Genomic DNA, 27225 nt, shown 5'->3' with positions numbered 1-27225 from the left:
ACTTCAAATATAAAGCATGAAGTGAACATCTCTGGTGAAAGTAATCATTTTGACATGCAGACGGTGCATTTGTGACATGCTAAAATCATGTGACAGAATCTTCAGCAGCTGCCTCCATTAAATGAAGACATTAGCAACGTCTCATGACTACAAAACATTTGTACCTCTACAGAATTTCTGCTTTGAAGAGTTAGGAAGTGGACATAGTGTTGTCAGAGTGGTGGCAGAGTTCCAATTACGACATTGAATCCTGTTGAAGGTGTTGACAAACTCTCATATTCTCCCTCCTCCATTTAATTCCTTGCCAGATGTCCAGTAGCCGAGTGCCCGGCTGCTCAACCGGATCAAGACACCCTGAGGGGCCAGTTTGCAGGTGGAGCAACCTGGGCAGTAATTTGTTGAACATGCTGTTGACTGAGAGCAATGCCAGACACTCCTGCTCGTCTGTTAGACCACATGCCGAAGTACATCAGAGGTAGTGTGTATTCTGTCACTAGATTGTTGCAGGAGCATGAAAAATTCTATTGCCATCATTTTGAAATGGATTCTTTTTTACAGGAGTTCACCAACCACAATTTTAACGACAGCAGTGAGTGCCATTGCTGTTATCTACTTAAAACAAATGAAAAACTGTAGATTCCAGTTTATAGCTGCCTCTCGTACATTAAAGAGTTAACTGCTGATGAACTCATTTGAAATATTTTCCTAACCAAAACAGGAGCAGATCCAGAAATTCTTTAAAGATGGTGATGTGGAGTCTTACTGCATGTTCTAAACAATTTATTTGTGCAGTACTCAAGATGATCTTGTACGATGTGGTGGTTAAGTATCGATTAGTATTAGACTCCTGACGTGTAATCATTATTCAATCTGGTATGCGTTCAAGTTTAGGTTTGGCCCATTCAGCTTCAGTTCTTGCTCTTTTGCCATACGTCTTTCATATTTTGCTTCAAACTCCAGTTTTGCTTGAAAAACAGTCCATGCCTCCTCATATCTGCAGAGGAGTAAATGCTGTAACCACACCAATATTTGTTGAAATATGGAGTGAGAAAAAAGTCTTTGAAAAAAGTAAATTTGTAAGCCTGTGAGCAGCAGATTTTTCTGCCGCTGCTGCTGCTGAAAACATTTCATATTTCATCTTGATTCCCCCCCCCCCCACACACACACACTTCGTCTTAAAATTGGGGGGCTGCTTGAGCATGATTTAATATTGCAGCCAGAAGGTTGGATTGATTGCTTGCGCCTGCACGTGCACAACGTTTTGCCACATTTAAACAGAAAATACTGTTTTTCTATTTGGAGATGACTTAAAATCTATATAGAGAGAGGCTTTATGGCTATGGTGAGAGATCATTTGAAAAAGAATGTTGAGAATCACTGGCTTAGAATTATAAAGTAGCTCGTTTCAAGGGACCCAAGCACGCTTAACAATAACTCATGGCAATTATTAAAATATTGAGCATGGTAGAAGCACCATAGGCAACTACCTCCCTACTGAGTTAGAAGCAGATAGCGAGCAGGCTTGATTGCAAACAACAGCATAATAGAAGACGCAGTTGAAGTCCGACAGTCAGGTGAGGCTCCTTGTGCGGCAGATACTGGCGAAAGGATGGCAAACAGAATTGGCATTGGCAGTGGGGGAAGTTAACTGCCCATTTTCATTCAAACCTCATGCTATTTTCAGGTCAAGTAAATTTAAGAACATGAACAAATAATCAACACAGTATACATAGTATAGCTGTATTTTTCTTTCTTTCTTCCCATAGACTTTTAAGTATTAGATGAATGACAGAGGGGAAGTCAATAAGATAAGTCAATAATGGCAAACAAACAAACAAACAAACAAACAAACAAACAAACAAACAAACAAACAAACAAACAAACAAGTCGTGCTTTTCCCTGTTGCTTGGTGCAGTTATTTTTATAGTGAGTGGCTTGTTTGTATTGATTTACTCTTGTTTTTCTCTCTGCAGAACAACCAATTCTGACATCTATCTCCAGGATGAGCATTGAGGACACGGTGCAGTATCAGTGTAATAAATATTTCGTTCATCCATTTTCCAAACCGTTTCCCTCACAAGGGTTGACAGTGGAGTCTATCCCAGCCGACTTTGGGCAGTAGGCAGGGGACACCCTGAACTGGTTGCTGCCCAATCGCAGGGCACAGATGGACGAACAACCATTCACACTTACACTACTACAGTCAATTTGGAGTGGTCAGTCATGCATGCATGTTTTTGGAATGTTGGAAAAACCAGTGTACCTAGAGGAAACCCATGCAGTCAACAAAACTCCACACAGAAAGGCGGAAGCCGGAATCGAATGCGCAACCTCTGCACTGTGAGGCGGACGTTCTAACCATCCCGCCTTGTAATACATATTCTTGAGTTGAAAATTATTTTAAAAGGTTAATAAATTGTAAAATCAAGTTCACATTATCCATAACATCCTTTTCCCCAAAAAACTAGTTAAAGAAAAATACGGAATGGTTTTTTTCACATTTATTTTTATAATTATGGCAAATGACCAAGTTAAACAACATTTCAGACGCATAGTTACCCCAAGTGAACTCTTTCTCTTTACAGGACGCGCTTGGAGTACATTAATAATTTACAAGTTATCCCTTTTATCTCTGATACATGCATACTAGAAATTATCTATCCGACTGTCAGAAGAGCAAAGAGCACAACATCTTCCACCTGGTATACACATTTAGAATTTTAAGGCCTCGATTAATTTTTAAAATGTGCACCTTCATGAAAAAAAAAAAAGCTCACCGCACACATTATGTTTATGCCTCTATTGACAGTGCAGAGTCTCTTGGCCCAAACCAGATGTGGTTTAGGCCATAGGCCATCCACAATGGCACAAAATGCAAAGAAATAACATTAATATTTACAATTTTCATCCTGACAATTTTCAAATCAGATGGTACACTGCATATAAGTGAGTATATGCACATGTTTCTAGATCTTTATCTAATAGACTATGGCAACTTCACCAGTGATCAGACACATCCACACTAGTAGGTCGGAAGACGAATAATTATTTTCCCAGGGCCTTGGTCAGTCATTCCAGGCGAATGACCTCTCAGGACATAATATTTCCACAATAATTCTGTGTGTTTAATTATAAACCATGTGGGTGACCATGTTAGTAGTAGTAGTAGATGCCCGCAAATATGAATAGGATATGTCATCAGTGTCTCTTGCTCTCGCAGTAGAAAACATACCACGGATAAGAATGAGTTTACAGTAGAAAATTTAATGGTCCACATCAAAATCACACAGTAAACACGCTCACACTGGATGTATGCTCCATGTAAAATACAAAAGGATACTTGTAAACTTATTAACTGCCTTAAGTGCTGAACTGACTTGTACCCGGTAGATATTTACACGAGTTACTGATTACACTTGGAGCAGGTCTGCTTGCTCAGAAGGTGACCGTTGTATTCAGCATAATGCTGCAGTTAATATCATTAACTTTATGGATGATTCTGCTACTTGCCATGACTGACTGAAATGCCTTAAATCTTGTGCGATTTGTCATTGTCATGAACATATGTCCAGTTTTTTTATGATGACTTCACCATGATGACTTCACAATGGGCAAGAAATAGACTATAAATGTCTGGAATTCTTTATCCTTTTGAGTTGCTAGGAACAGTTTCAACCCAAAATGGCAAAAGTCATGTATCGTGGGGTCTTGTTCATGAGTGAGGGGAGGATGGAATGGGAGATGGAAAGGCCGATCTCCCTTAGCGAGATAAGGTGAGAAGCCTTGTCATCCAGTCGAGGTTCAGGTGTATTGTGTTAAAGGTTTATATGTACGCATATCGCAGACATGCCATGATTTCCTTATTGAGTTTTACGGTTTTATTTGAATTTGACAAGTCAGATGCAAGCTTAAATGTGTAACGCCACTCCATGGTTGGAAATTATCTATGGGAATTACAATTAATTAATAAAAATGCCCATTCTTTTCAGGGGTGTCAAACTCATTTTTTTTCGCGGGCCGCATTGTAGTCATAGCTTCTTTCGGAGGGCCATTACGACTGTCAACCCAAATAAATTCATGAGTACCTCATATTATTGCAGTAAAAGCTACAAAACAAACTGACAAATAACTCGTTTTCAAATCAAACGAGTAAAAACAGGTCACATATTTCAAAAAAAAAAAAGATATTAAAAGTGAAGACAATTTGCAATTCTAGTAATGACACACGAATTTGATGCACAATTTGTCTTCAGGGGCCACACAAAATGATGTGGCGGGCTATATCTGGCCCCCGGGAATTGAGTTTTACGCCTGTGCTTTAGGTGTTCGAGAAATAATATTAAAATGATATCGATATCACTATAGTCAACATCCATTTAGCAAATTGCATGTTTTTCGAAGATCGTGCAGCCCTCGTCCCACTGAGCCCCAGAGGAAAACCCAGGACAAGCTGGAAAAAGTGTCTCGCGAGCGAGAATTCTGGTCTTCCTTACTTAAACTGCTGCCATCACAGCCTGGCCTCCCATAGGCGGAAGTGAATTATGATGAGGACTTATTCATACACTACAATTCATTTGCTCATCCATCTTTTATTTAATATGTGCACCCAAAACATGATACACTATTATATAACTCGGTAGTAATCTTGACATAACACGTTGCACAATCACTGATGCAATACGCGCGTGCGTGTGTCCAGGAAATATAACACGGAACATGCTGGACGTGTTTTATGTAGGATTCCCGCGATACTTTCGGTATGACGTCGTCCCTATCCCTCATAGTTATGGATCTATTCTTCTTTCACGGTGCGGCGTCCACTTGCTATGAAATCAGTTTTGACCCCCTTGTCTACACACTACGTCGCCACGCCAACCTTTTGACAGCCAACACATCGGACCAATGGCCTTTGGGTGCTTTACTCATGGCCAGCCCACCAACCAGTAAAACGTGAGTAGGTGGGGCCTAGCGTGGGCCTGGCATTCAAGTTTGGTTGTAACGATATTGACCAGAATGGGATACTGTGAGTTTGACTGGACAAATTACTGTATTTATATTTATCATTCTGTCATTTATTGTTTTGCACTGTCTACTCGCGTGTGGTGTTTGCGACCAAGCAGTCGAGGATCTAATGGTGAAGAAGTTCCATATACGATAACATGCCTAAATGCCCAGCTTTGCAAAGTATTCCAGAGACAACAACGGTGATTTTCGACTATTGTTACTATTGATAATAATACCGATCAGTCAGGATGATGCTACGTGGCCGGTCGCTTCGGTCGTAAACATAAAAGAATACTATAGTGTCTTGTCGTCTTTTCATGTTAAATAGTATGATCGTGTGGCTAACTTAAAAGGCGTGCAAGTTAGTGTTTATTTAAACATAGGGCGATCCCAACTGTTCATTTAGATAAAAATAAAACATGTTTCAAATCTGTGGTCGCTGACTTTTTCCGGTGCATTCTGCACTCAATGAATTTGGATGTAATTTGAATATTAACCAGACTGCTTCGGATAACTCGTTTTGCAAGATTTTGTCTTTATCGACTTTTGCAAAAATATGTAACAATGTTTTGATGTCATTTCAGAGAGCGCTAGAGAAGAATTATTGCTGAACGGATACCACACCTCTTCATCTTGAAGCGACACCCCAACCACTGGGATTTTACTTTTCGCAAGACTTCCACTTATTTATTGTGTTTATTCTTATTTTTTTTTTCCTGACTGAACGGATATGTGAAAAAATCACCCCGGAAGGTGTTGCCAAGTGAAGTGTTGACAAGAGCTTACGAGTGAAGTTTTCAAACTTTTTCTTCTTGTTGTGGCGGTTCCTGTCAAGTCATTGGAGAAGGCAAAATGGATCAAGCCAGCGGTGGTGACGACCCCAATAAACCTTCGAAAAAGAAGTCCAGCGAAGATGAAGGCAGAAACAAAAAGCTGGTATGTGTTGCATTAAAAAAAGTGTTGGAAAAAAAATCTATGCCACACGCCCCCCTCTTTTTAAGGAGATTTAGCCTCGATTGCATTGTTTCAAAATAATCATATTACACGCAACAATCAGAAACATGAACTCTCATGCAATTATGTTTAATGCAGTTGGTTATTGATGTGCGAGTGTGAGTGCAGCTAATAGATTTGTGAGTTCCACTAAAGAGGTAGTGTTTTATTGTTATGCTGCCTTTGCACTTAGGACATCATGTGCTCATCACGTCAATTGGTTCCCCTTAAAGTACTGCAGAGAAACTTTTCGTTGTGACAGTTGGCCCCTGAGGGTTTTTTTGTATGCAGTTTGTTGACTCATTGTTTTGTGGTGTGGCCCTACCTGTGAGGAACATAACACATCAGTCATTTTTAACAATTAGTGTTTTGATTTACTCATTGTAGTTTGGGTGTTTGTTTACTAAAGTGCAGAGAGTACCAGGTGGGTTTTTTTCTCTGAAATGCCTTTATTCGTACGTTTCTTTAGTCCTCTGTTTAAGTTGGTTCTGACAGATGATTTTGAGGTTACATACCTTACAGAGAATGTTATCAAGTGGCACAAGAAAGCATGCTGTGGTACCTCTGTACCTATCGTATTTTCCACACTATAAGGCGCACCTAAAAATCTCCAATTTTCTCAAAGGCCGACAGTGCGCCTTATAATCAGGTGCGCCTTTATATATGGACCAATACTGAGCCACTACAGCAGGCTTGTCCAAAGTCCGGCCCGCGGGCCAAATGTATAGATCTTATATATTGACAAAGTTTTAAAATAGGCCATTCATTGAAGGTGCGCCTTATAATCCGGTGCACCTTATATATGGACAAACTTTTAAAATGGGCCATTCATTGAAGGTGCGCCTTATAATCCGGTGCGCTTTATAGTGCGGAAAATACGGTAGTTTTTATTTTATTTTTAATTGTTTAATATGCATGCCAAACAATTTTTTTCACTGTAATTACTCATTTACTACTACGTTAGTTTATGTTTTGATAGACTATAGTGTCTTACAACATACGCAAACACTTGGGTTATAGCACTGCATTAGGAATGGAATTTGATCGTAATTTGAGCACCCCATAAGCATAACTTCAGGATCTGTAGATGTAGTAATTTCTTACTGTAATCAACCTATATTTAGGTTCGCCTCAGTTTACAACATATACCAAGGTAATACGCGTTTCCACCAAGCGCATAATGCATTCATTTTAATATAAATCAGTCAAATTTAGCTTACACTTGGTTCATTAAAACAAAGACATGAGCGCATATTCTCCCAAACAAAGTGACTGAAGAAGTCTGCTGTAAATTATTGTAATAAACATGTATTAAACACATTTTCATGGTTGTTGTAGGTCAGTTGCGATGCGGTCACTGTGGGAATGAGGGAAATCATTATGGAAAATGGATGAAATTTCAGCTTCACAAGATGCTCTTCAGGCATTATCTACAACACACGATGGTATCAGTCATAGTAAATTAAATTACATGTTTTGCCCATCGAGTGGAAAAAGACAAAGGAGGCGTCTATTGGGTGTGAGGCACTTGTTAAAGCAGAGGCAATTATTTGTACCATCTATTTATCAGTGGGGCTTCAGTGTCATTGATAGGTTATGCCAACGGGCACCATGTTGAGGTCTTCCTGGTTGAAGCGCCTGACTGACATTGTCACATGGCACATGAAATTATTGTGTAAACATTGCCTGTTATGCCTGAAAACATCTAAAACCTTCCATTGAGTGCTGTCATTTGCGGTCTGTCGTGTTCCCTTTCACGCGGCGTAATATAAAACTGCAAATGATGCACGTGTGTGGCGTGTGAGTAGCTGCATGCGTGCATACACCCACATGCGCGTCAGCAATAGTATGAACTTGGTGGTTAACCGTTTTCCATCCCTCGAAACTTAAAAGTTGGCCTTTTAAACAGCCAAAATATTTCCGACATTCTCACTGAATTGCATTTGCTGAGTGGTTAACATTTTCTTTCCCCAACTGCTCTTACACATACGTGGATAGAATAATAGTCGATAGCACAGATTAAAAATGCTGAATTTCAAGCTGGAAATGTTGCTCTGGCATTAAGTTTTCCCATAAGCAGGAGCCAAATACTCAGTTGCAAACGTCTCGTAATCACTGGTTGTGTTCCAGCAAGGTTTTAAAGGGAAAGTGCGCCACACTAACTGCAAGACAGGAAATCACAGAGGAAAGTGAGGTGCCATGTGCTCCCACAGGCTATTCTGACATCACTCTGCAACTCAGGACTATCCCAACTCCCAACTTTTCAGAGCTCGCCCTGCAGATGTTTCCGATTCCTTAAGGGGGTCTCAGTAATCACTCAAGTTTTCCTTTTCTCAGTCCTTAAAAGAGAATCAGGGCTCAACATGTTTGTTAGTTGATACTGAAATTTCTGAGGAAGTGATTATTCACCTCTGGGTGGGTCCATGAGCCGTCATGATTTGTTTATCCTGCACTTTTTGCTGGCCTGAAGTGTGCTTGGAGTGTGGAGATTGTAACTCTGTGAAGGCCTGGAAAGCACGTTTTAGTTGATCTGTCAAGTAGTCTTGGGGGTTTCCATCAAATGGTGGCTGCACCAAATTAACACAAGCCTCTTACACACTTGCCATCTAAGTTGGCCTCTTTCTCTGACCTTTACTTGGCTCGCTGTACTGTGTGTTAGGTACTGTGTATGTGTCATAGGCCAGCAAACCTGATTCTGAAGTCCTTGCCTGGGCAGATTACATTAACTTGGCAATGCATACAAACTGAAATCTGATTGGAGAAAACAAGACAAAAAAATCCAATATACAGGTTGGCCAGCCAAGAGACACTATTGCAAATAATCATTATCTCTACTTTTGATTGTGTGGTTAGTTTGTATATGAAACGTGCTATATAAAAAAAAAAAAAAAAAATGCCCATTGCTCCGCATTGCACCTAAATTGTGGCACTTTCCCCCTAGTAAGATAATAACTTTTATTTCATGCAAGATGTAAATATACATCAGTGCTTCTCACAGTGTTAAGGCCAGCAGAGAAAGCCTTGCAGGCCCTGACTGCAAACCTTGGGTGTGTCCAGGACAAACTTCATGTGTCCAGACATGATAAAACATGCTAGGACAAAATTTATTAAAGTAATATCGGCAACTTCTGTCTTGACGTACATACCAAAACAATTACATTTTTCCCCCCAAAATTTAAGTTAGATGTCGACTCTTTGCTTGAAAACAACTCTGCGAGCGCATAATTTACATCGCTGGGGTTTTGTAATTCATAAAATATTACGCTCATTTGATCCCTTAAACGACATGGCCCCGCCATTACCTGATTCACTCCAAAAAAAGCAAAAGCTTTCTTTACAGTGATTGTCAGACATTGGCGTCTGTAGTATTTATTTGGACATTTTTATCACCTGTATGTGTGAAACATTCTACAAATCTTAGTGAAAAGGTTTTACTGGTTCGATGTCGTATAAACATACCCTTAAATGGAACACCTCAAGTGTGTGTGTATTGTTGTTGTTGATGTATGGATGAAGTTAAAACCTACCACAAGCAAAATCTAACGAGGGTCCATAGTCTTCTTAGAGTCTGGCGCAAACTGGCCGACACTGGTTGAGTTTCGTATTAGCAGAGTTAAAGCAGTCTGTAGAGTCGAACCACAACATAGGTGTGTTTGGGCTACAAGTCACCAGGAAGGCTTTCGTCACAATTACCCCATTCTGGCTTTGGGCCCAGGACATAGATACTAAAGCCAGCCAAGGATATTAGAATAACACCAATAAAGTTAATGTTATTTTTACGGCTTGTTCTGTTGATGTTGGTGAAAAAAACTGACTTGAGAACGAGAGGACCTTTTTTCAAAGGAATTTGAGGGAGCAGGTTTGACGGACTGGGAGACTGTTTCTTTTTTGCATACCAGAGCAAAAGATGATGTCACACTGAGCTGCACCAAGGGAAAGTCTTTCCCACACAACCATCTCACAGTTGGACTCACTGTTCCTGTGTCACAATGTAGACCTGATCGTAGCATGTGCTCTCACAAGGATTAAGTGGGAAATCGTACAGAAAGTTCAATGCTATATTGGAAGTGAATGATTTTTCAGTCACTGTGTCATTTCTAACGCTCGCTGATTAAAATGTTATATAGTCTGCCATGAAAAGATGTGAAAAGTTACAAGTAAGAACTTATGGCAGATTGTTTTTATAAATTTAATAGCGATCATTTTCTGACTGGTTGTATTTCAGATCATTTGTACTCAATGCTGGAATAATTAAACTGTGTCATTCTTGGGTGATTAAGGAAATGAAGATCAGTTAATTATGAGATCTTGGACATTGGAGACCTGACTGTGGCGGTGATGGGCTGACATGTCTTTCTTTTGTATTGAGGTTGTTTTAGTGCTATCACAGTTTCACATGTAAAAAAAGATGTGCTACACCAAATAGAGTGAAAACGCTATACGCGACGCTGGATGATCTTCAATCTTTTTGGATTCAGAAATAATAGAAAATAAATTAAAATAGAAAAAATAATCCAGTCAATCTTTGAACATTTGAAGATTTTTTAAATAAAGTAAATTGAATAGTGAAATAACATTCTAATGTGATGAATGCGCAATGCCTCTTTGTAGCAGTGGCATTGTTGACGTCACACAAATGACAAAATAAGTCAACCACTGTAAAACAAAGTCAATAAAACATTTAAAACAATTGATGCATATCGGGAAGCTGCAGTCTTTACTGCTTTGAATGGGAGTCTGCATAGTTTTTGTAACCTCCAGTGTATTTTTCACAAGCCCTTGATATTCTTATGGAATAAGTGTTCCAATAATGTTAGACAAATTTACAGAAAAATTAGCGCATACTCAAGTAAATTACAAGGGCAATACCCTTGTGTGTGACAGTGGTTTGAATTCTGAAATTCTACTGAATTTTTGATGCAGATTTATCGCAAAGATACCTCCAGACACTTGTTTATCTTCATGTTTTTTTCAGATGACCGATCAAGCGTTTGACGCTCTGCTACATTAGCAAGGTCTTGTTGACATTAGGGTTAATCCAAATGGCCAAACACTTGAAAGCTGATCTATATTCCTGCTGCTGTTGTGTACCTTTCCCACAGTGCGTCGATTGAATGTAGCCAGTGTTGAGCAGGCTTGTGAGGCAGGAAATGCCCCACGTGCGAGTCGGTCCATGGAATTCAGGAAGTTGGACAGAGAGAAAGGAAGCAGTGAAGAATGCTTGAGTAACACGGTGGAAGAAACCCCCTCTCTCTGTTTGTCTGCAGTCATCTCCTCTTGCAGGACACCAGTCACACTCAGTTACTTGTCGACTAAATATAAACCTTGATATGCTAAGTTTCTATTTTTTTTTTTTTTTTTTTCACAAATTGTAACTGAAGCACCTATCCCACTGAGCAGAGAACAATTGTGATTGTTTTCAAAGGCAGCGAATGTTACATTCACATCAGATTTTAATTTAAGAGGTTTCTCGTTTAAGAAATACTAAATCTGTTTTGTATATCAATATTGACTTTGAAGGGTTTTGTATTAAATGACATTTATGTTCAAATACTGGTGAGCCCCTGAAAATGGAGATACACTACATGAATTGCACTTCACAATAAACCGCCTTAAATCAAAGCAGATTGTTTTACAGATTGTCGTCTGTAAAGGCAAACATAATAAAAATACTGTGTCCAAATACTTCTGAATCTGACTGCACATGAGAAATATGCAGCTGATCTTGCTGAATAATGTTGTTAGTAGACAAATATTCAACATTGCTAGTCCTTAAAGATGAATGTACAAGAGATTTACAGGGACAGAGATAACCCCAGGGCCTGGCTGTGCAGTCACATGGTTATAGCGCTCACTGAAAAGCCATTCAAATGTTGCCTGGCCTGGCTTTTGTGTGCTTCCCCTTTCAAATGATTGCTGTTTTAGGACAGGCTCAGTGCCCGCCTAGAATAATAGAATAGCTCCACCGCTCACTCACTCATGCCCATTTAAAGGCATGGACATTAAAAATTTTCATTTTTCAAAGCAATTACAGTGTTCCAGGATATTTTTAGATTGCTCAATGTTCAGTTTTTATTTAGTTTTTACCAAGCAAGTCATCTGAGAAAAGTGCGCCAGTTTTTTTTTTTTTTTTTTTTCTTTTTTTAATTCTGGCCTTTGCAAGCTGGCTTGCAACATTTATGTGCCAAGTCTTGTACGCTAGCCCCTCCCCTCACACAGAGACAAAGATGGAGAAGATGGATGACAACCTTCACGCGGTCTTCCCTGTGAGTAGCAAGGTCAGGGTGCAAGACCCGCTTGTGAAACTAATGTCTCCAAACAAACGCAGAGCCGGCAGACTGAGGAATGGCGGACGGGTAGCCATCCCGACTGTCGAAAACCGAGGCCTGTCGGTGCTTCAACTTAATGTCGAGGGCCTTACCACCACCAAACTCAAAGTCCTTCGGCAACTGGCTGACTCCAACGGGGCCGCGGTTCTGCTCCTACAGGAGATGCACTGCACGACCAACAACATCCTCAAGATCCCTGGGTTCCAGCTCGCCGGGTCCATCAACAGCAAGCAACACGGTGTGGCAACCTTCGTTCGGACTGGAATAAGTTGGGCAGCCTGTAGCCAATCCCCACCAGGCTCCAACATCAAGTTGCTGGTTACTAAGATCCTCATCAACGTTTACATCAGCGCTAACCACAACGTCACTCCCATCTGTAACTGCACCCGCTATCTACGCAGGCGACTTTAACTGTCAGCACACAGACTGGGGGTACAATCACTAAACACCTAGCGGAGTGGCGCTGTGCGAATGGGCCTCCAACACTGATGCCCTGCTGCTGTACGACCCCAAGGAACCCCCAACCTAATTCTCTGCATGCTGGAACACCACCACCAACCCGGACCTGGTCTTCGCCATTTGCCGCAGCAACGACCCAAGACCGAAGAGGCGTGTCCATGACAGGTTCCCCTGCTCACACCACCGACCTTCCATCATCAAAGTTCCATCACTGGTGGAACCGGCGCCAGGGAAGCCTGTGAAGAGATGGAACTTCCGAAAAGCCAACTGGGAGTCGTATGCTGAGGAGATGGAAAGGAGGTCAGCCGGCCTGCCAGACCCAGAGTCTACAGATGTGGATGCAGCCTATGCAGCCTACTGCCAGGTCCTCCTGCGTGCGGCAAAGAAGATCATCCCACGTGGGTATAACAGGAACTACATCCCAGGCTGGGATGAGTGTAGCCGCCTCCTGAGTGAACACCAGAGAACCAGCTCCAGAGAAGAGGTGGACGCAACGGCAGCAGCACTGCTCAAAAAGCTGGACGCCACCCGCAAGGCGAGATGGACAGATGTCGTTGAATCAATCGACTTCACCCATTCCAGCCGCAAGGCGTGGCAGACCATCAACCAGCTTACAGGCAGAAATACAATGTCCCTCTTGCCTGCCCTTGTGGGAATAGTGCCGGCCAACCTTCGTCGAGAGGCTGCCATCCTCGTTCTCGCCAGGAAGGCAAAAAATAACAACTGGCACATCCTGCACAGTACCACAACAACTCCAGCTCCACTAAGCAGACTCAAGGCGCGCCACCCCTACAACATGGTAGCACAAGAGATGCTCAATTCCATCCCTGAGGACATCTCCAGAGATGCTTGGCTGGCAGCAGCTTGGAAGCAGGAGTGGGAGGCAGCTGGTCCCACCCTCATGCACCGTTACATCTGGGAACCAGGAGACGGCGCCATAGGAGGAGACGAACTACCTCGCCAGCAGTGGACCACACTGAACCGTTTAAGAACTGGTGTTGGGTGCTTCAATACATCTATGCAGCAGTGGGGAATGGCGGACAGTGCGGCATGCGAGTGCGGTGACCCCGAGCAGACAGCTGACCACATCATCAACACCTGCCCCCTATATAGACCACCCTCGGAGGCCGGCCTCTTTGACCTGGGACCAGAGATGCTGGCGTGGCTCCATGACACCAAGTTGGACCTCTGGTGTTACACGAAATAAGAAGAGACTCTTCCATCTTAAACTGTATCCGCCCTTGTAAGCAGTCTTCCAAATAGATGCTTCATGGCATGCTAGCGCAGGCTGTAAGAGTTCTATGAGACGGGCGTGCTAACCACTGCTTCACCAAGCCAACGACCTTACTTAGAATTACTTCAAATTTTGGACTGTTACACATGGAAAAAAAGTAGCCTATTTTTAAAATTGGTGGTGTTTTGTATATGCATTTTGACTGAAAAACTGACTTACACTGGTAAGCTTTTCTTAGTACGATTCCAATAATTTCAGTCATGTTTTGCTGCCATTTTGCCACATGTATAAATGTCAGTTAAAAGTGTCAGCACAGCATTTATATGGTGTCTTTCAGTGGTCACTAAAACACTACATAACTGCCTGTTATGGGCAAGATTTAAGTAAAATTTGTGGCAAGAATGTTGGAAAAACATGCAGTTGTATGTTAAATTGTCAACAATGGTACATGAGTGAAACCTATGTCATGATCAAGAAAAGTTTGTGTTTTTGAACAGTGCCATTCTTGTATCCAATGGCATTGTCACATATTGGTACTTAGTGTCTGAACGTAGACAACGCATACTTAAGCACTTTTACTCACACAGCCTAAAAGTGTGGTATCGCTGCATAGGTAAGGAAAAAGTGACTGAATTGTCCTAGAATGGAAGAATAAACTTGTCTTTAAACATGCTGTGAGCTCCTGTCAAGAGCCATCCAGGAAAAGTGATTTTCTTCTTGAATAGAACACAATCGGGATTATATTATGTTCTGGGTTTCAGCTTTAATTGAGTCTTTGCTTCTCCGTCTATTGGTTCAAAAAGGCCGCCCGCCCACACACGCACGCACGCACGCACACACACACACAATACAACCAACGCTCAAAATTTGATTGCCTCGAAAAGCACATTTTTTTTCATGCGCTAATAAGCAATAACTCAAAAACGAATGCAGGTTTTGTCGCGTAAACCTCCTCACTGAGTTCCTGAAGGCAGCAATTGAATACAGTATAAAAAAATTGTGGCTTGATTAAGTTTGACAAAGATTTGTTCAGACGGTGTGTAATTGGTTTGGGATTTGGTGCCCTCTGAATGCCTGAAATGCCAAAATGTGAGCAATGTTATTGGCAAATGGCCACGATGTAGATGGAGGTCTTGTTTTTGCACAGAAATAAATATGAAATAAAATATGATTTTTTTAAATATTTAGTATTCCCCAGGGTGAGGATCTGCCGGAAGAGGGAGACCAAGCCATTGTATTAAGTTGCCACAATCTATTGGGAGTTATCCCCCATGTTGTTATTATTAGAAGTCGTTAAAGTTAAAGCTAATTTGTTTCTAAACTCGTATAAGAGGCGTCGCGGCCACCGACTTTATCGTGATCGTTCCGGTAGGTGACTTAAAATGACATCATACAGATGGTCCAGTTAAATTGGTTGAGAATAACAGTTATTGCTTTCTCTAAATGATGTGTAATGTTGCCAATCTCAAACATAAATGGTTTGTTTTTACATGTGCATGTTACAGATCCATTAGAGATGCATCACTTTAGTGTTTCTTGTACCACCAGAAGTAAGCAAAAAAGAACATAATGACTTACTGTGATTTTTATTGATTGTATGCGTACTTTGGCGTATGTCCCTAGACTGACTTTCAATAGGATTTAATTTAGGGGAGGCCTAGAATTCATTTTTCTCATTTCCTTAAAAGGCATGATGTTGGTTTCTCCTAAACATTTAGTATGATGAAAAAGTTTACTTTATTAATTGAGGGTACCCTCAGGACATGTAAGCTTGATTGTCAAATTACGTTGTTGCAATGTTGCCAAGATAATGGGGCAAGGAAAGGCCCTCAAGTCAAGGCAATTTGCCAACCAGTGGTTTGATTGTTGTTAAACAGATTAGAAAATGCTAAAGTGCGCCATTTAAATATTAGCCTGTTTCACACAGTATTGTAGTGCTATTGCATGCCGGGGGTTAATGACTCATAAACGCTTTGATTTAGCAACGGCAGTCGTTGTTGCTCATGCCACCTTTACCAAGAAGAACGCCATTTTCGAAATATGATTTGAAGAACTTTCACTGCTTTGAATGAGTCCATTACATGCAACAGAAAGTCAAAACAAGTGCTCGCACTGTGTGTTTGGCTTGTTGCTATTTCATTTTCATCCCATTGACAGCGTGTTTCAAACTGTTGTCAGCTGTCAAAACAAATCTAGAGGATAATTTAACAGATTTACAATCCCGATGATAACATGTTTTTAACACTGATGCAGTGACAAAAGAAAAACCTTCACATTGTGAAATTGTAATTCAAACTCTGACAAGAGCAACATGACATTACCGAAAAATGGCAGTCTTGTTAGAATCACGACTTCAAGCTGAGTATAACGCACCAAGAATTTTGAAAATCAGGTGATGGGTTTTGGAGAAAATGATTTTTTGTGTTGGACAAAATATCTCACCTGTAGAAATCTTGTCTAAAACACACCTTTAAATTAGATTCAAATTGTCAGACAAGTTTCAATTACCGTATTTTTCGCACTATAAAGTGCACAGCATTATAAGGCGCACCCTCATTGATTTTTTTTAATTTTAGAAATGATTTCATATATAGGGCACACCAGATTAAAAGGCGCATAAAATAGAAGCTATACTGCATCAAACTGAGGTTGACTAGGGTTGCGGTATGCATCCACTAGATCAGGGGTCGGGAACCTTTTTGACTAAGAGAGCCATAAAAGCGAAATATGTGGAAATTTGTTTCAGTGAGAGCCATATAATATATTTCAAAAATAAATTCAGCTAAATGTCAGTATAATAAGCCTCTAAGCTTTTTAACTAATATATTTTTTTGGTCAGTTTATTTGTTATGGGGGATTTTACAGGCGTTTGAAGTTATCATTCCACAGAAGCTGCCCCCTTGTCATGTGCAGGTCTGGGAACCACTTTTCAATGTGCTGCTATTTGACAATACATCCATCCATTTTCTTTACTGCTTATCTTGTTCAGGGCCCATTTGACGACAAGAAAAAGGTGGACATCACAAATATATAAAATGCAAAAGAATAAATAACTAGTGTTCTCACTTAATGGATGGAGATTTGATCAAACACCCAGCACAGTCCCCCATGTTCTCCTGACTTCGAACACCCATTCACAACACGCATGAAGGAAGGCACTGTGTGGATTTGCGATTCAAGTTTTGAGTGAGTGTTCAGTTGTCGCCGCAAGCAACAGTTGACAGAGGAGCACTGAGGGAGGTCCAAGTTCGAGCCAATCTGTTTGCTCTCCCCGGCACTACTAATTTTCTGATTGCAGTGGAGGAGAAATCCACGACTCTAGGCGACCTTTATGGCCATTAGCGGCACACATGGCTCTATTCATTAGCAGCTCACAGCCCCGTGCCTCGGCTCACACGGCACTGCAAGCTACTGCCGTCTTAAAAATGTCTTTGGCAGACTTTATGGTGTTTGGGAACATCCCTTTGGTCATTTTGAATGTTCCCCTTTTATGAGCAAGTATTGCCTTTTAAAACTAGTTTTGCCATATTTATAACTAACTTCACAGTCTAATCTCTGAAATTAAAAGTACCAACCTTTGGTATATTTGTATTTAGAATTTGGTTTTAATTTTCTTTGATAAAATCAAAATTGCAAATCTACTACTACCGATGATAATAGGTACTCATGCATATTCACCCTATGATAATAGGTGTGACATCTTGTGTTTTGAAAGTGCAAGCGGGCGAATAGCTGAGATGGTTCCTTTTAACGCTAGTATCATAAAGACATAAGTAAGGAGCTAGATAGTAAAATAAAATAAGCAACACTGCACTGACTTGTCTTCCCACCACATGGAATTTTGGCTCGATAGCAAACATTAGCATCACATGTTGTCAGAGATGCTACAGTATATGTGCTTTCACTATCATTTCTTCTACAGCTCATTTGGGCAGCAAACAAGTTTGTCGTGAATACTTGTATTTTCTGCTATTTACTCTTATGCAACTCCGCAGAATGATTTTTGGATGCAAGTGGGTGTTTGATGTTGTCAATGTCAAATATATCAACTTTTTGTCGACAAGATTGACAAAAATAACATGAACACAAAAGCTGTGGGGCTGTGGCATTATAAATGTCCATTTTATCAATCATTTCGATTTTCCTTGGTGGTGGGTATTCTTAGTTCAGGTGTGCATGCCAGGGAAGGTGTGCTCTTCAATTTTGAAACAAGTTTTGTTCATGCCATGCACGTGCAATGTTTTCTTTCCAGGTATCGTATACAGGTTCATCTCAATATTTCAAAATGAAAATGTAATTTCTTTCACTTAACAGTGCAGTACAAGGCTTGATTTTTCTTTTTTTTTTGAACAGCAGTTTGCAAATCAACGACTTCATTGGAGGAGCAAATTTCTAAATTTATGTAGCAATTTGTCTTTGAAGTAGGGGTTTTATTAACCCCCTACTATTCCTGTTTTGTGTGTTTTGCACTTTTCTTATTTAAGTGCTCGCTGAGCCCGCGGATATGATTGTATCTTAAAATGTTTGGCATTATTGAAATGTCTAGAATCTCAATTTTTTAACAGTATATCACATGACGTAGCAAGTCGCCACAAGGCACAAACATACAAAACAGGAATGGTAAACAATAACAATATGACGAGATAATCAATTAAAAAATGCTTTTTACACACAGAATCAACAGTTTTAATTTGTTAAATTCGTATTGTGTATAACAGTAAATGTTATTGTCTTTTCTAGAAGCAAGTCTGAATTGATTTTAAAAAGCTCGGCTGTAGTATAGTTTTATAAAATTAAATTTATTAAAATGTAATTGTAAATTCTTTGTTAATTTTCTCTATGTAGAGATACATAAGCATTAAAAACAAACAAACGGACAAACGACCGACCGACCGAACAAACAAGCGAACAAACAAACAGCAACCAGATAACAGTCTAGCTTGACAATGAGCGGCTGATCTGTGTCCATTCCTCTTGCTGCTTCCGCTCATTTTCATCACTATTCCTTAATAGCAGTGACTCTGACTTCTGACTGAAGCGCCTCCGTGCAGTCAGTGATAAATTGACACTTGACAATTAGTAATTGATAGTCATGTGCGCCTCTGTCAAATGAACATGATAACGGGTCACTGTTTTTGATGGTGGACGATGGACGTTTGAGTCTCTGTTTTGCTATTCAATATGTAAAAATGAGGCGCAAAATATAAAATTTGATGCGAAAACAGCCATTCGAAGCCTCTTATTTTGACCTTTGCTGTATATGGTAAATTTGGGAATTTTGTTACTGTAAACTGTAATCATCAAAATTAAAAACAATAAATACTTTGGTGTTTGTCTTGAATCTATATTTTCCATTACAGTTTATTGAGATACACCTGTAGATGATGGAAAGAAACTTACCAGGTCTTTGTTTTGTTGCTATCTTTGTTTTGGGGCTCACCTCCATCTCTGTTGGGATTCTTTCATAAGAATGAGACATGATGCAGGGGAGAGATGTGCATTCCACATTGATGTGGGATTTTATACACCAGTTGTGTGGCCATTTCCTGTCATTTACATTGTGCCCTCCCCCCCTCCCTTCCAACAGAACATACACATAAAAACATTGGCTGATGATATGGTAAGGTGCTGGGTTTTACTTTGGCATGTTCCTTTTTTGTTTTATTCTGCTTGATATTCATCTTTTTATCATGGCTGCATGAGACGTGACTGAACTGAAGTAAGCAGATGGATCAAACATGCATCAGAAGCCATCCAAGAAAATGTTTTCTAATTTCTAATTTTCTGCTAAAATATGTCACTTGTCTTCTTGTTTCAGCTAGCGTGACAGCTTCTAGTTTGTTTGATCCATTTGAAAATATTTCAGTAACTGAACATCATGCATGGCAATATTACCTTTGTCTGTTTATGTATGTAAATTTATTGTGTTGTTTAATTTCAATGAAAAAAAAAAAACTCAAATTACCGGGCAGTAACTCATGATGACAAAGTGACATTATATTTTATTATGTCTTTTTTTTTAAATTTAAAATTTAATGTGTTCATCACTTTTTTCCATATAAGAAGGTAGTATGTGTTAGAAAATGTGACATTAGAAAGGAGGTCAGAACTGTGCTGACATAGTCCAATAGGGTGAAAATAAAAATATAGAAAAAAAGGATAAATTTGTCATTTTTTTATTAAATACAAAAATGACTGCATTTATCTTTTTTATTTATTAAGCTATTGTAACTTTTTGGTGTCAGCATCTAACACTGAACTTTATACTATGGTTCTGAGATGACAGTTTTATGGTAGTAGGTTTTTTTACATCTAAACTAATAAAATGAAGGTGATAGCGGCTGATTGGCATGTTTGCTGCCATCGTAAAAGCTGTAAATGTCCCAAACCATACTTTCACTTTGCCAACTTTGTTACTGGTTCCAAATTAATAATTACAATTGAACAACACATTAAAAGGGAAATAAATGGTTACCTTCCAAACCAACCGGGTATGTCCATTAATTCAGCATGATCTCTCTCTTTCATTCCATACTAATCCTAACAATTATTGCATGTGGGGATCATGTTTTTTTTCTTTTTCTTTGTTCACACTATGCACTATGGACATTAATAAATGGTGCCTGTCATGATTGTTGTTGCTGTCATGAAAGTTAGCTGAGTTTTTATTTGACAACTTTGGGTAAGGTGGTAAGTAAAGTCTCTATGAGGTTCATACAGTATTTGAGCTTCTGCGTAATGGTCTGGCTATCATGCCTGATGTTATTTGTTTAGGTTACAAAATGTTTTGAATTAGTTTTTACATCCAACATTAATGTTGCTAATATTATTATTTTATATGGATTGATGGCACTGTTGTAATATTATTGGAGAGATGTCTAATACGTCATGTTTTCTTGCAGCGCGATCGCATTACCAGTTTCCGAAAGACGGGAACGAAGAAGGAGAAGCCCCTCATACAGCACCCCACGGACCCCCTCTCCATCCATACCGAACTGCCCATCCCTCAGCCACTTTTCGACGACCGTTCAAAGAACCTCTCAGAAAAGGAGATCATTGACCTCTTTGAGAAGATGATGGTAAGTTTGGAGTGTTTAGTTGTGTTCTGTTGTGTCCCTCCACGCACTGGAATCATATTTGATGCTGTCCTTTAGTCCATGCAAGTAGACATTCAGTACAGTTTGAATCATAATGCCACTCGAGGTCTTTTTGGTCTAGTGCACAGATGTCATACTCAAGGCCCAGGGGCAGATACGGCCAAACTCAAGGCCCATCATTTTATGTGGCCCGCGAAGACAAATTGTGGATCAAATTCGTGTGTCATTACTAGAATTGTAGATTGTCTTCACTTTTAATAATGTCTTTTTTTTTAAATATTTGACCAGTTTTTACTCTTCTGATTTATTTGGGTTGACAGTCATAATGGCTCTCCGAAAGGAGCTATGACTACAATATGGCCCGCGAAAAAAATGAGTTTGACACCCCTGGTCTAGTGGAACTCAATGTAGCAGTGTTGAGACAAGAAGTCCAGTGTTTAGTAACTATTGCTTTATGCTGAGTACAATTCTAGCTCCAGGAGGATTGTTTAGTGAAGGCTTTTTTTTAATTTATTTCTTAATCTCTGATAATTGAAAGACATTACTGCCACCTGTAGGACACTTTAGCCTTAGTTTATTTAGCCTTAGTTTTATTTAGGCTTAGTTTTTACCTCTGTCTGTCTGTCTGTCTGTCCGTCCGTCCGTCCCTCTGTCTGTCGCGCTCTCCCGCTCTCTCGCTCTCTCGCTCTCTTTCACAGCTATAACATTCCTAGTAAATCATAATTATCTTAGACACACTTGCTTTCACTCAATGCATCTTCTTTACCCAGAATAGACTTAATTTATGTTTAGGATTTGAATACATTTGCACATGTCAGTTTTTGTTTTCAGGGAAAAGTGATTCATTTTCACTACCCTGTGGGGTCAACGAAAGACTCTCTAACTACAGCTTCATCTCTTAAATTGTGCTCTGGATAATACCAAAGTGTGTTTTGTGTATGCCTTTATGCTCCTTCTCAGACAATGGCCTTTAATGCCAGGCACGACACTACACCATCAGTGATTCTAGTTTTTAATCAGGCTCTGGCGTGAGTGTTTTCTTGCCTGGTTGCTCATCCCTGTCACGCAGTTCACTTCTCAGTGACAATGTTTGTGCGTTTAAGGGTGGAGCAACGTTAAACCCGAGCTTATATTTGCTCGCTGACAGATGACACAGAAAGCAGGTTTGAGCAGGGATTGACATTTGACTGGCATTGACAATCCCAAGCAAAAATGTTCAATTACAGTAATGAATTTAAATCCAAGTGGGGTATTCATTTATGTACTATTCAAGCCTTGCCTCTTGGCTCTCAGACTTCAGTGGAACCTTTGGATTCTAATTTGGCAATTTGACCGCAATTAATGAATAAAATATGCCTGTAAAGTCACACAAAACATACAGCACAGTAAATAGTGTCACGTTAGAGTTCAAGATCTTTTATTTTTTTATACAGCAGTTTTTAGAATGTGGACTCACAAAATGCTTGACAATGTTTAAATAGTCATACATATAAAAAATACAGAATCACAATCAAAACCTTTTTGGAATTCATATTTTAAAAGACTTTCGCAAATCTCCCGAGTTTCCCATAGATCTGAAAAACCAAACAAGTCCAGTGAGACGTCTGTGAATCTCGTAAGGCTTTAGTGAAACTTGTGATACTTCACACATCTTCAGAGGTCTCCGCAGATCGCATGAGACATCTGCATATATCATGAAAACATTACAAACATCTGAGACTTGTTCAATTGATGAGACTTCCACAACTCTTGAGACATCCTCAAATCAAATACGGTAAGATTTCCACTATTCTTGCCAAATGTTTGCTTAATAAGCATCTAAACATCATCAGTCTTTGTTTCACCATTTTTGTCCTTTTTTATTGTTTTTTTTTTTTTTTTGTGACGCAACCACAGACATCCAAGATTGGACTTTGGCCACAGACGTGTTGGCTGCTCAGTGGAATGTGCCTTAATAAGAACAATAACGCAAGATTGGAAAGTAAACCGTTTTATGCAGACGCTTAACAACGTGCCTGGCTCACAATTATAAATTTTGCTTTCTGGCCTTGTTTTTACACATGCCTGTTTATAATGACCCTATATAAATTTTTATTATTTCAGACATTATTGTTTTGAACTGGACAAATACTTTAGTTTTTAAATCATGCCGGAAATGGATGATTATTGAAGCTCAAAGGTTGCACCATGTAAACCTTTGTACAAACCCATCCCTTTTAAGGGTTACGCAAACGTCTAATTGATTTGGCATCCGTCTTTTACAGCCTTTCTGTTATTGTTTTTTTCGCCATGCTGCAGCCTTAAGTAGCCCAGCAGGCCTCAAAGTGGAGTGCCATATTAGTCAGACCCCCTCGTACACTAATGGCCTGGAGAAAGCGAAAATATTTTTGACTTTGAGGAAAGTGTATTGCCTCTCACATCATGTGATCTTAAATAGCACACAGCCTAAGCTACGGCTGATTGCTGACAGGTCACGGCGGAGTTCTGAATGAAAAGCCGAAAATAGAGGAGCTACGAGAAAGGTTTCTGTGTGAGGTGAAATGATCCTTTGATAGCAGAAATATAAAAGATCCAGGGGAGTCTGAGATGCGTTTAGACATCATCCATCACTGCTTTCAAAAGGTTGTCGTATGTGTCAAAACTCAGTTTTTTTTCTGTGATGAACATAGTGGAAAGCCAGAGCCCTTCATCAATATGCACAACGTTAAATCCGCTGAACTTCTCAGTAAACGGCATCTCACTGAGGCTTGCATGTCACAACCGCGGCTGACACCAGTCCAAGATGTCTAGGTTAGCAGTCACAAACTGTGGAACAATCAGCCAGAGATCACCTTCACACAGTTGCGTTGCGTTCCAGTGTTGAGATCCCAATGTAAACTAGTTGAGTGTCTTTTTATACCACAGTGAACCCCAGTTGACACAGTTGACGTATTAAAACCCACTTTCATCATTGGTTCAAGCCTGTATTGGCCATAACCGGATCATAAAAAGCAGTGGTAGGTAAGGAGGAGCTCATCTCCCCGTTGACGTGCCTTTTATCAAAATCCATTGCACGCGGCCTCTTAAAAGTGCTGATGGGGGCCATTAGGTGTGCTTTCATTATTATTACTTAGACATTTTCACTTGTCTATCGCATTTAAAACCTCACAGCGTACAATGTCTCTTTTATTGAAGTATTGAAGTACAGATTTTTGCTTCTTAACAGGATCTACTGCCTGTTAGGTGTTGCATGTATTTGTTTCTGGGGACAAAGAAGGCTAGTAAAAAAAAAAGATTGTCTGGCCAGATGGAGGTTTTATGTGGCGCTCCATGCACTTTGTTATAACGAACACTCCCAGTTAATAAGATCCGAGGTGATCCCACTGCAGTGATACTCCGTAGGAGTTTTTAACAAGAAGCTACTGGAGAGTGCCTGTATGAAAACCTGCATAGTCATTGATCAGACTTGCGGGTTTAAGGGAGAAATAATTGATTTGTGGCCACTGAAAATGTCATTTTTAGGTTCTTTGAACAAAGTACAATCCCAAATGAAATAGAGACCCTACTTGACTGGCTGATATTTAATCCCTCTCAGTTTTGAATGACATTAATTGCACTAATTAAAGTTGGAAAATATTTTTTAAATTTATTAGCAAATGTTTATCAAGTAAATTATATTAAGTGAACTCAATATACTTACGCAGACTATTTTGTGCATTTGCCTAAACCTTTATTGTGCTCTTTTGTCTATAGTCTGGACATTAGTTATTTCAGTCTGAAGATTTAATCATTAGTTTTTGTCTTGAGTGTAATTTATTTCGTTTTGGTGGTGGTTTTTACTAGAATATATTTTGTGTTCATAAAGTTAAAAATGTAATATTGACCGATTTCGCAACTGTAAAATAGTTGAGATAAAATATAATATGGAAATGTTGAATGTCAAAACAAGAAGCTTTTACACCCCAAAACAACCTGCCAAACTCCAAGCTTTTTCTAAACTATTCCATTTATTATGTAAGATTGTCTCATTCTTCATTCATAAAGTGAAACATAAAGAGATTTAGTTAATTGCCGTCTGTGTTGGATCCTATCACCCAAAGCAGTGTGCATGATTTTCTTCACTTAGCAGTAGAGGGCAGCAAGGCTCTGCTAATGCGCCACAGATTTGCTGGGGTAGCTTGAATGAATGTTTTTATTCTCCCCGCTGATATGAAGACATCCATTTTTGAGAGAGAGTGCTTCTTCCAAACATCCCCTTCCACTCTAATCACCATGTCATTCTGTAGCTATTAGTCCTCTGCTCGGCCTTTGCTCCATCCGCTGATGCCTTTCACATGAAAGATGTCTTTTGTGACGCAGTATGAAAGAAGCAAAAAGATACCCTCACTGTTGCACACTCACTGCCGATCAAGGCGTTTTCAATTTGATTGGTTTGTCCTTTTTTCCCTTGACTTTGTACATTTGATATAGCCTTGCAACATTCATTTATTCAAGGACTAATTAATCCTGCCATTTTGTCCTCTCTTCTCGCTCTACCTTTGGGCTCCAACAAAGAAAAAAATACGAGAAATGAAATGATTCACCTGTGGAAGGACATGATCTGATTCAAAAGTGCAAGCTGCAATGAAAGCTGTATGTGACATTGATGCTAGCATTTTTAGCATTTTAACCAGTGCGAATGTGTAACTCTCCAAGGTAAAAGCAGAGTTGACATTTTTGAACTGATCATAAGTGTCATAAAAGTTTATGTGGCGGTTGATCTCTTTGTTGATTAAAATAAGATGGTAACATAAAATGAGTACGTACCCATCATTTTTGCAAAAGACTACATTAAATTTGAGTTGCCTCTTTTGAGGGCTACATGCAGCTCGTCTTACAGCGCTCATTCGTTAGCTATCGCTTGCCTCCTTTACATATGACCTAGAAAAGTTACTTGGCTTACCGTGACAATCCCACTCTACATTAAAAACAAACTTTAAAATGCTTTTATGCTATAAAAAACTCGATAACACTCGATAGAAAGGAAAAGTGAGTGGTGTCATTCTGCATCACTTCAGTTGTCCTGCCTCGGTTTTATTTTAGAACTAAAATGCCTTGTGTATCAGGCTAGATTGAGTGAAATATGTGGCAAGACAAAGCGTTAAGTTAAAAGATCAGTCATGACAAGGTGCTAAAAAAAAAGGTGTCTAAAATGTATTTTATTTAAGTGAATGTTCAAGAAAAGGTTCTGTTTTATGGTTTTAAATAAATTTTTGTTTAAACTACTAATCTGTCTACCAGCCCTGAGTTTCTGGGTTTGAATCTCAGCTCCGTCCTGTGTGGCATTTGCAGGTTCTCCTAGTGCTTCTATGCGTTTACTCTGGCCTTTTCCTGCATACCGTGAACAAGGATTTAGGTTTCAATCCTCCAGAGGTGTGAATATCAGTGTGAATGATTGATTCTATATAGTCCCCTTCCAAAAGTATTGGAAAGACAAGATCAGTTCATTTGTTTTTGTTGTATACTGAAAGACATTTGGGTTTCAGATCAAAAGAGTATTATGAGATTAAAGTTCAGAAGGCCTGCTTTTATTTGATGGTTTTTACAGTTTGATATATAAAACAACTCTGTACAGAACACTTTTCGATGGGTAGGCTTCATCTCCATCTTCACCTGCGATTAGAAAATGGATCGCTGGATTAGCTCAGTTTAACTGTCAGTAATTATTTCATTCTTTGCCTATATAGTGCTGAAGCTAATACGCCAGGGAAGACTCTTTGTTGACGTACTCATTAAAGATGACTCTTTTAATCTGTTAATAAGTTGTCTTCGACATTTTGTGAAACGTCACTCACTGTCTTCCTATTCATCTGGTGTCTAGGAGGACATGAATCTGAATGAAGAGCGAAAGGCGCCTCTACGCGGGAAGGACTTGAGCACCAAACGGGAGATGGTAGTTCAATACATCTCTGCCACTGCCAAATCTGTAAGTCAAGTCAAGTTAATTTGTTTTCCTTACAAAGTGAAGTGTGCTTACCCAATGACAGGAGTTGATGTGCTCAAGTGTGGTGATGTGTCTTTGTGAATCTCCAGAATGAGTTCAAGCTTGATTTCTTTGCTTTTGCAGTATGGCTTCCTTACACTTCTGTTG

At 39.6% G+C, this 27225-nt stretch overlaps 1 protein-coding gene and 1 long non-coding RNA gene across 7 annotated transcripts in view; both read left to right on the top strand.

Moving 5' to 3' along the window:
* The first annotated feature begins 312 nt into the window (after positions 1-312).
* Positions 313-3986, top strand: LOC148404520 (uncharacterized). The gene is made up of 2 exons (XR_015860344.1): positions 313-475; positions 1974-3986. It is a non-coding gene; the product is annotated as an uncharacterized LOC148404520 (long non-coding RNA).
* A 916-nt stretch (positions 3987-4902) lies between these two features.
* Positions 4903-27225, top strand: part of diaph2 (diaphanous-related formin 2) — a 307464-nt gene continuing 285141 nt past the window's right edge. For 2 of the 6 annotated variants that reach the window (XM_088384986.1, XM_088384996.1), the window contains exons 1-5: positions 5030-5204; positions 5589-5940; positions 19607-19639; positions 20922-21098; positions 26956-27060. In XM_088384986.1, the coding sequence (XP_088241112.1) occupies positions 5857-5940; positions 19607-19639; positions 20922-21098; positions 26956-27060 (399 nt within the window). In that variant the 5' untranslated portion in view covers positions 5030-5204; positions 5589-5856. Of the gene's footprint in view, positions 5205-5588; positions 5941-19606; positions 19640-20921; positions 21099-26955; positions 27061-27225 lie in introns of all 6 variants that reach the window. The other 4 variants (XM_088384965.1, XM_088384971.1, XM_088384980.1 and 1 more) reach the window with 4 other exon arrangements.

This window comes from Syngnathus floridae, chromosome 1 (assembly GCF_059516105.1).
Source record: "Syngnathus floridae isolate MCC-2025c chromosome 1, RoL_Sflo_1.0, whole genome shotgun sequence".
NCBI lineage: Eukaryota > Metazoa > Chordata > Actinopteri > Syngnathiformes > Syngnathidae > Syngnathus > Syngnathus floridae.
The sequence above is the reverse complement of the archived record's forward strand: the minus strand, read 5'-3'. Positions and strand labels throughout refer to the sequence as shown.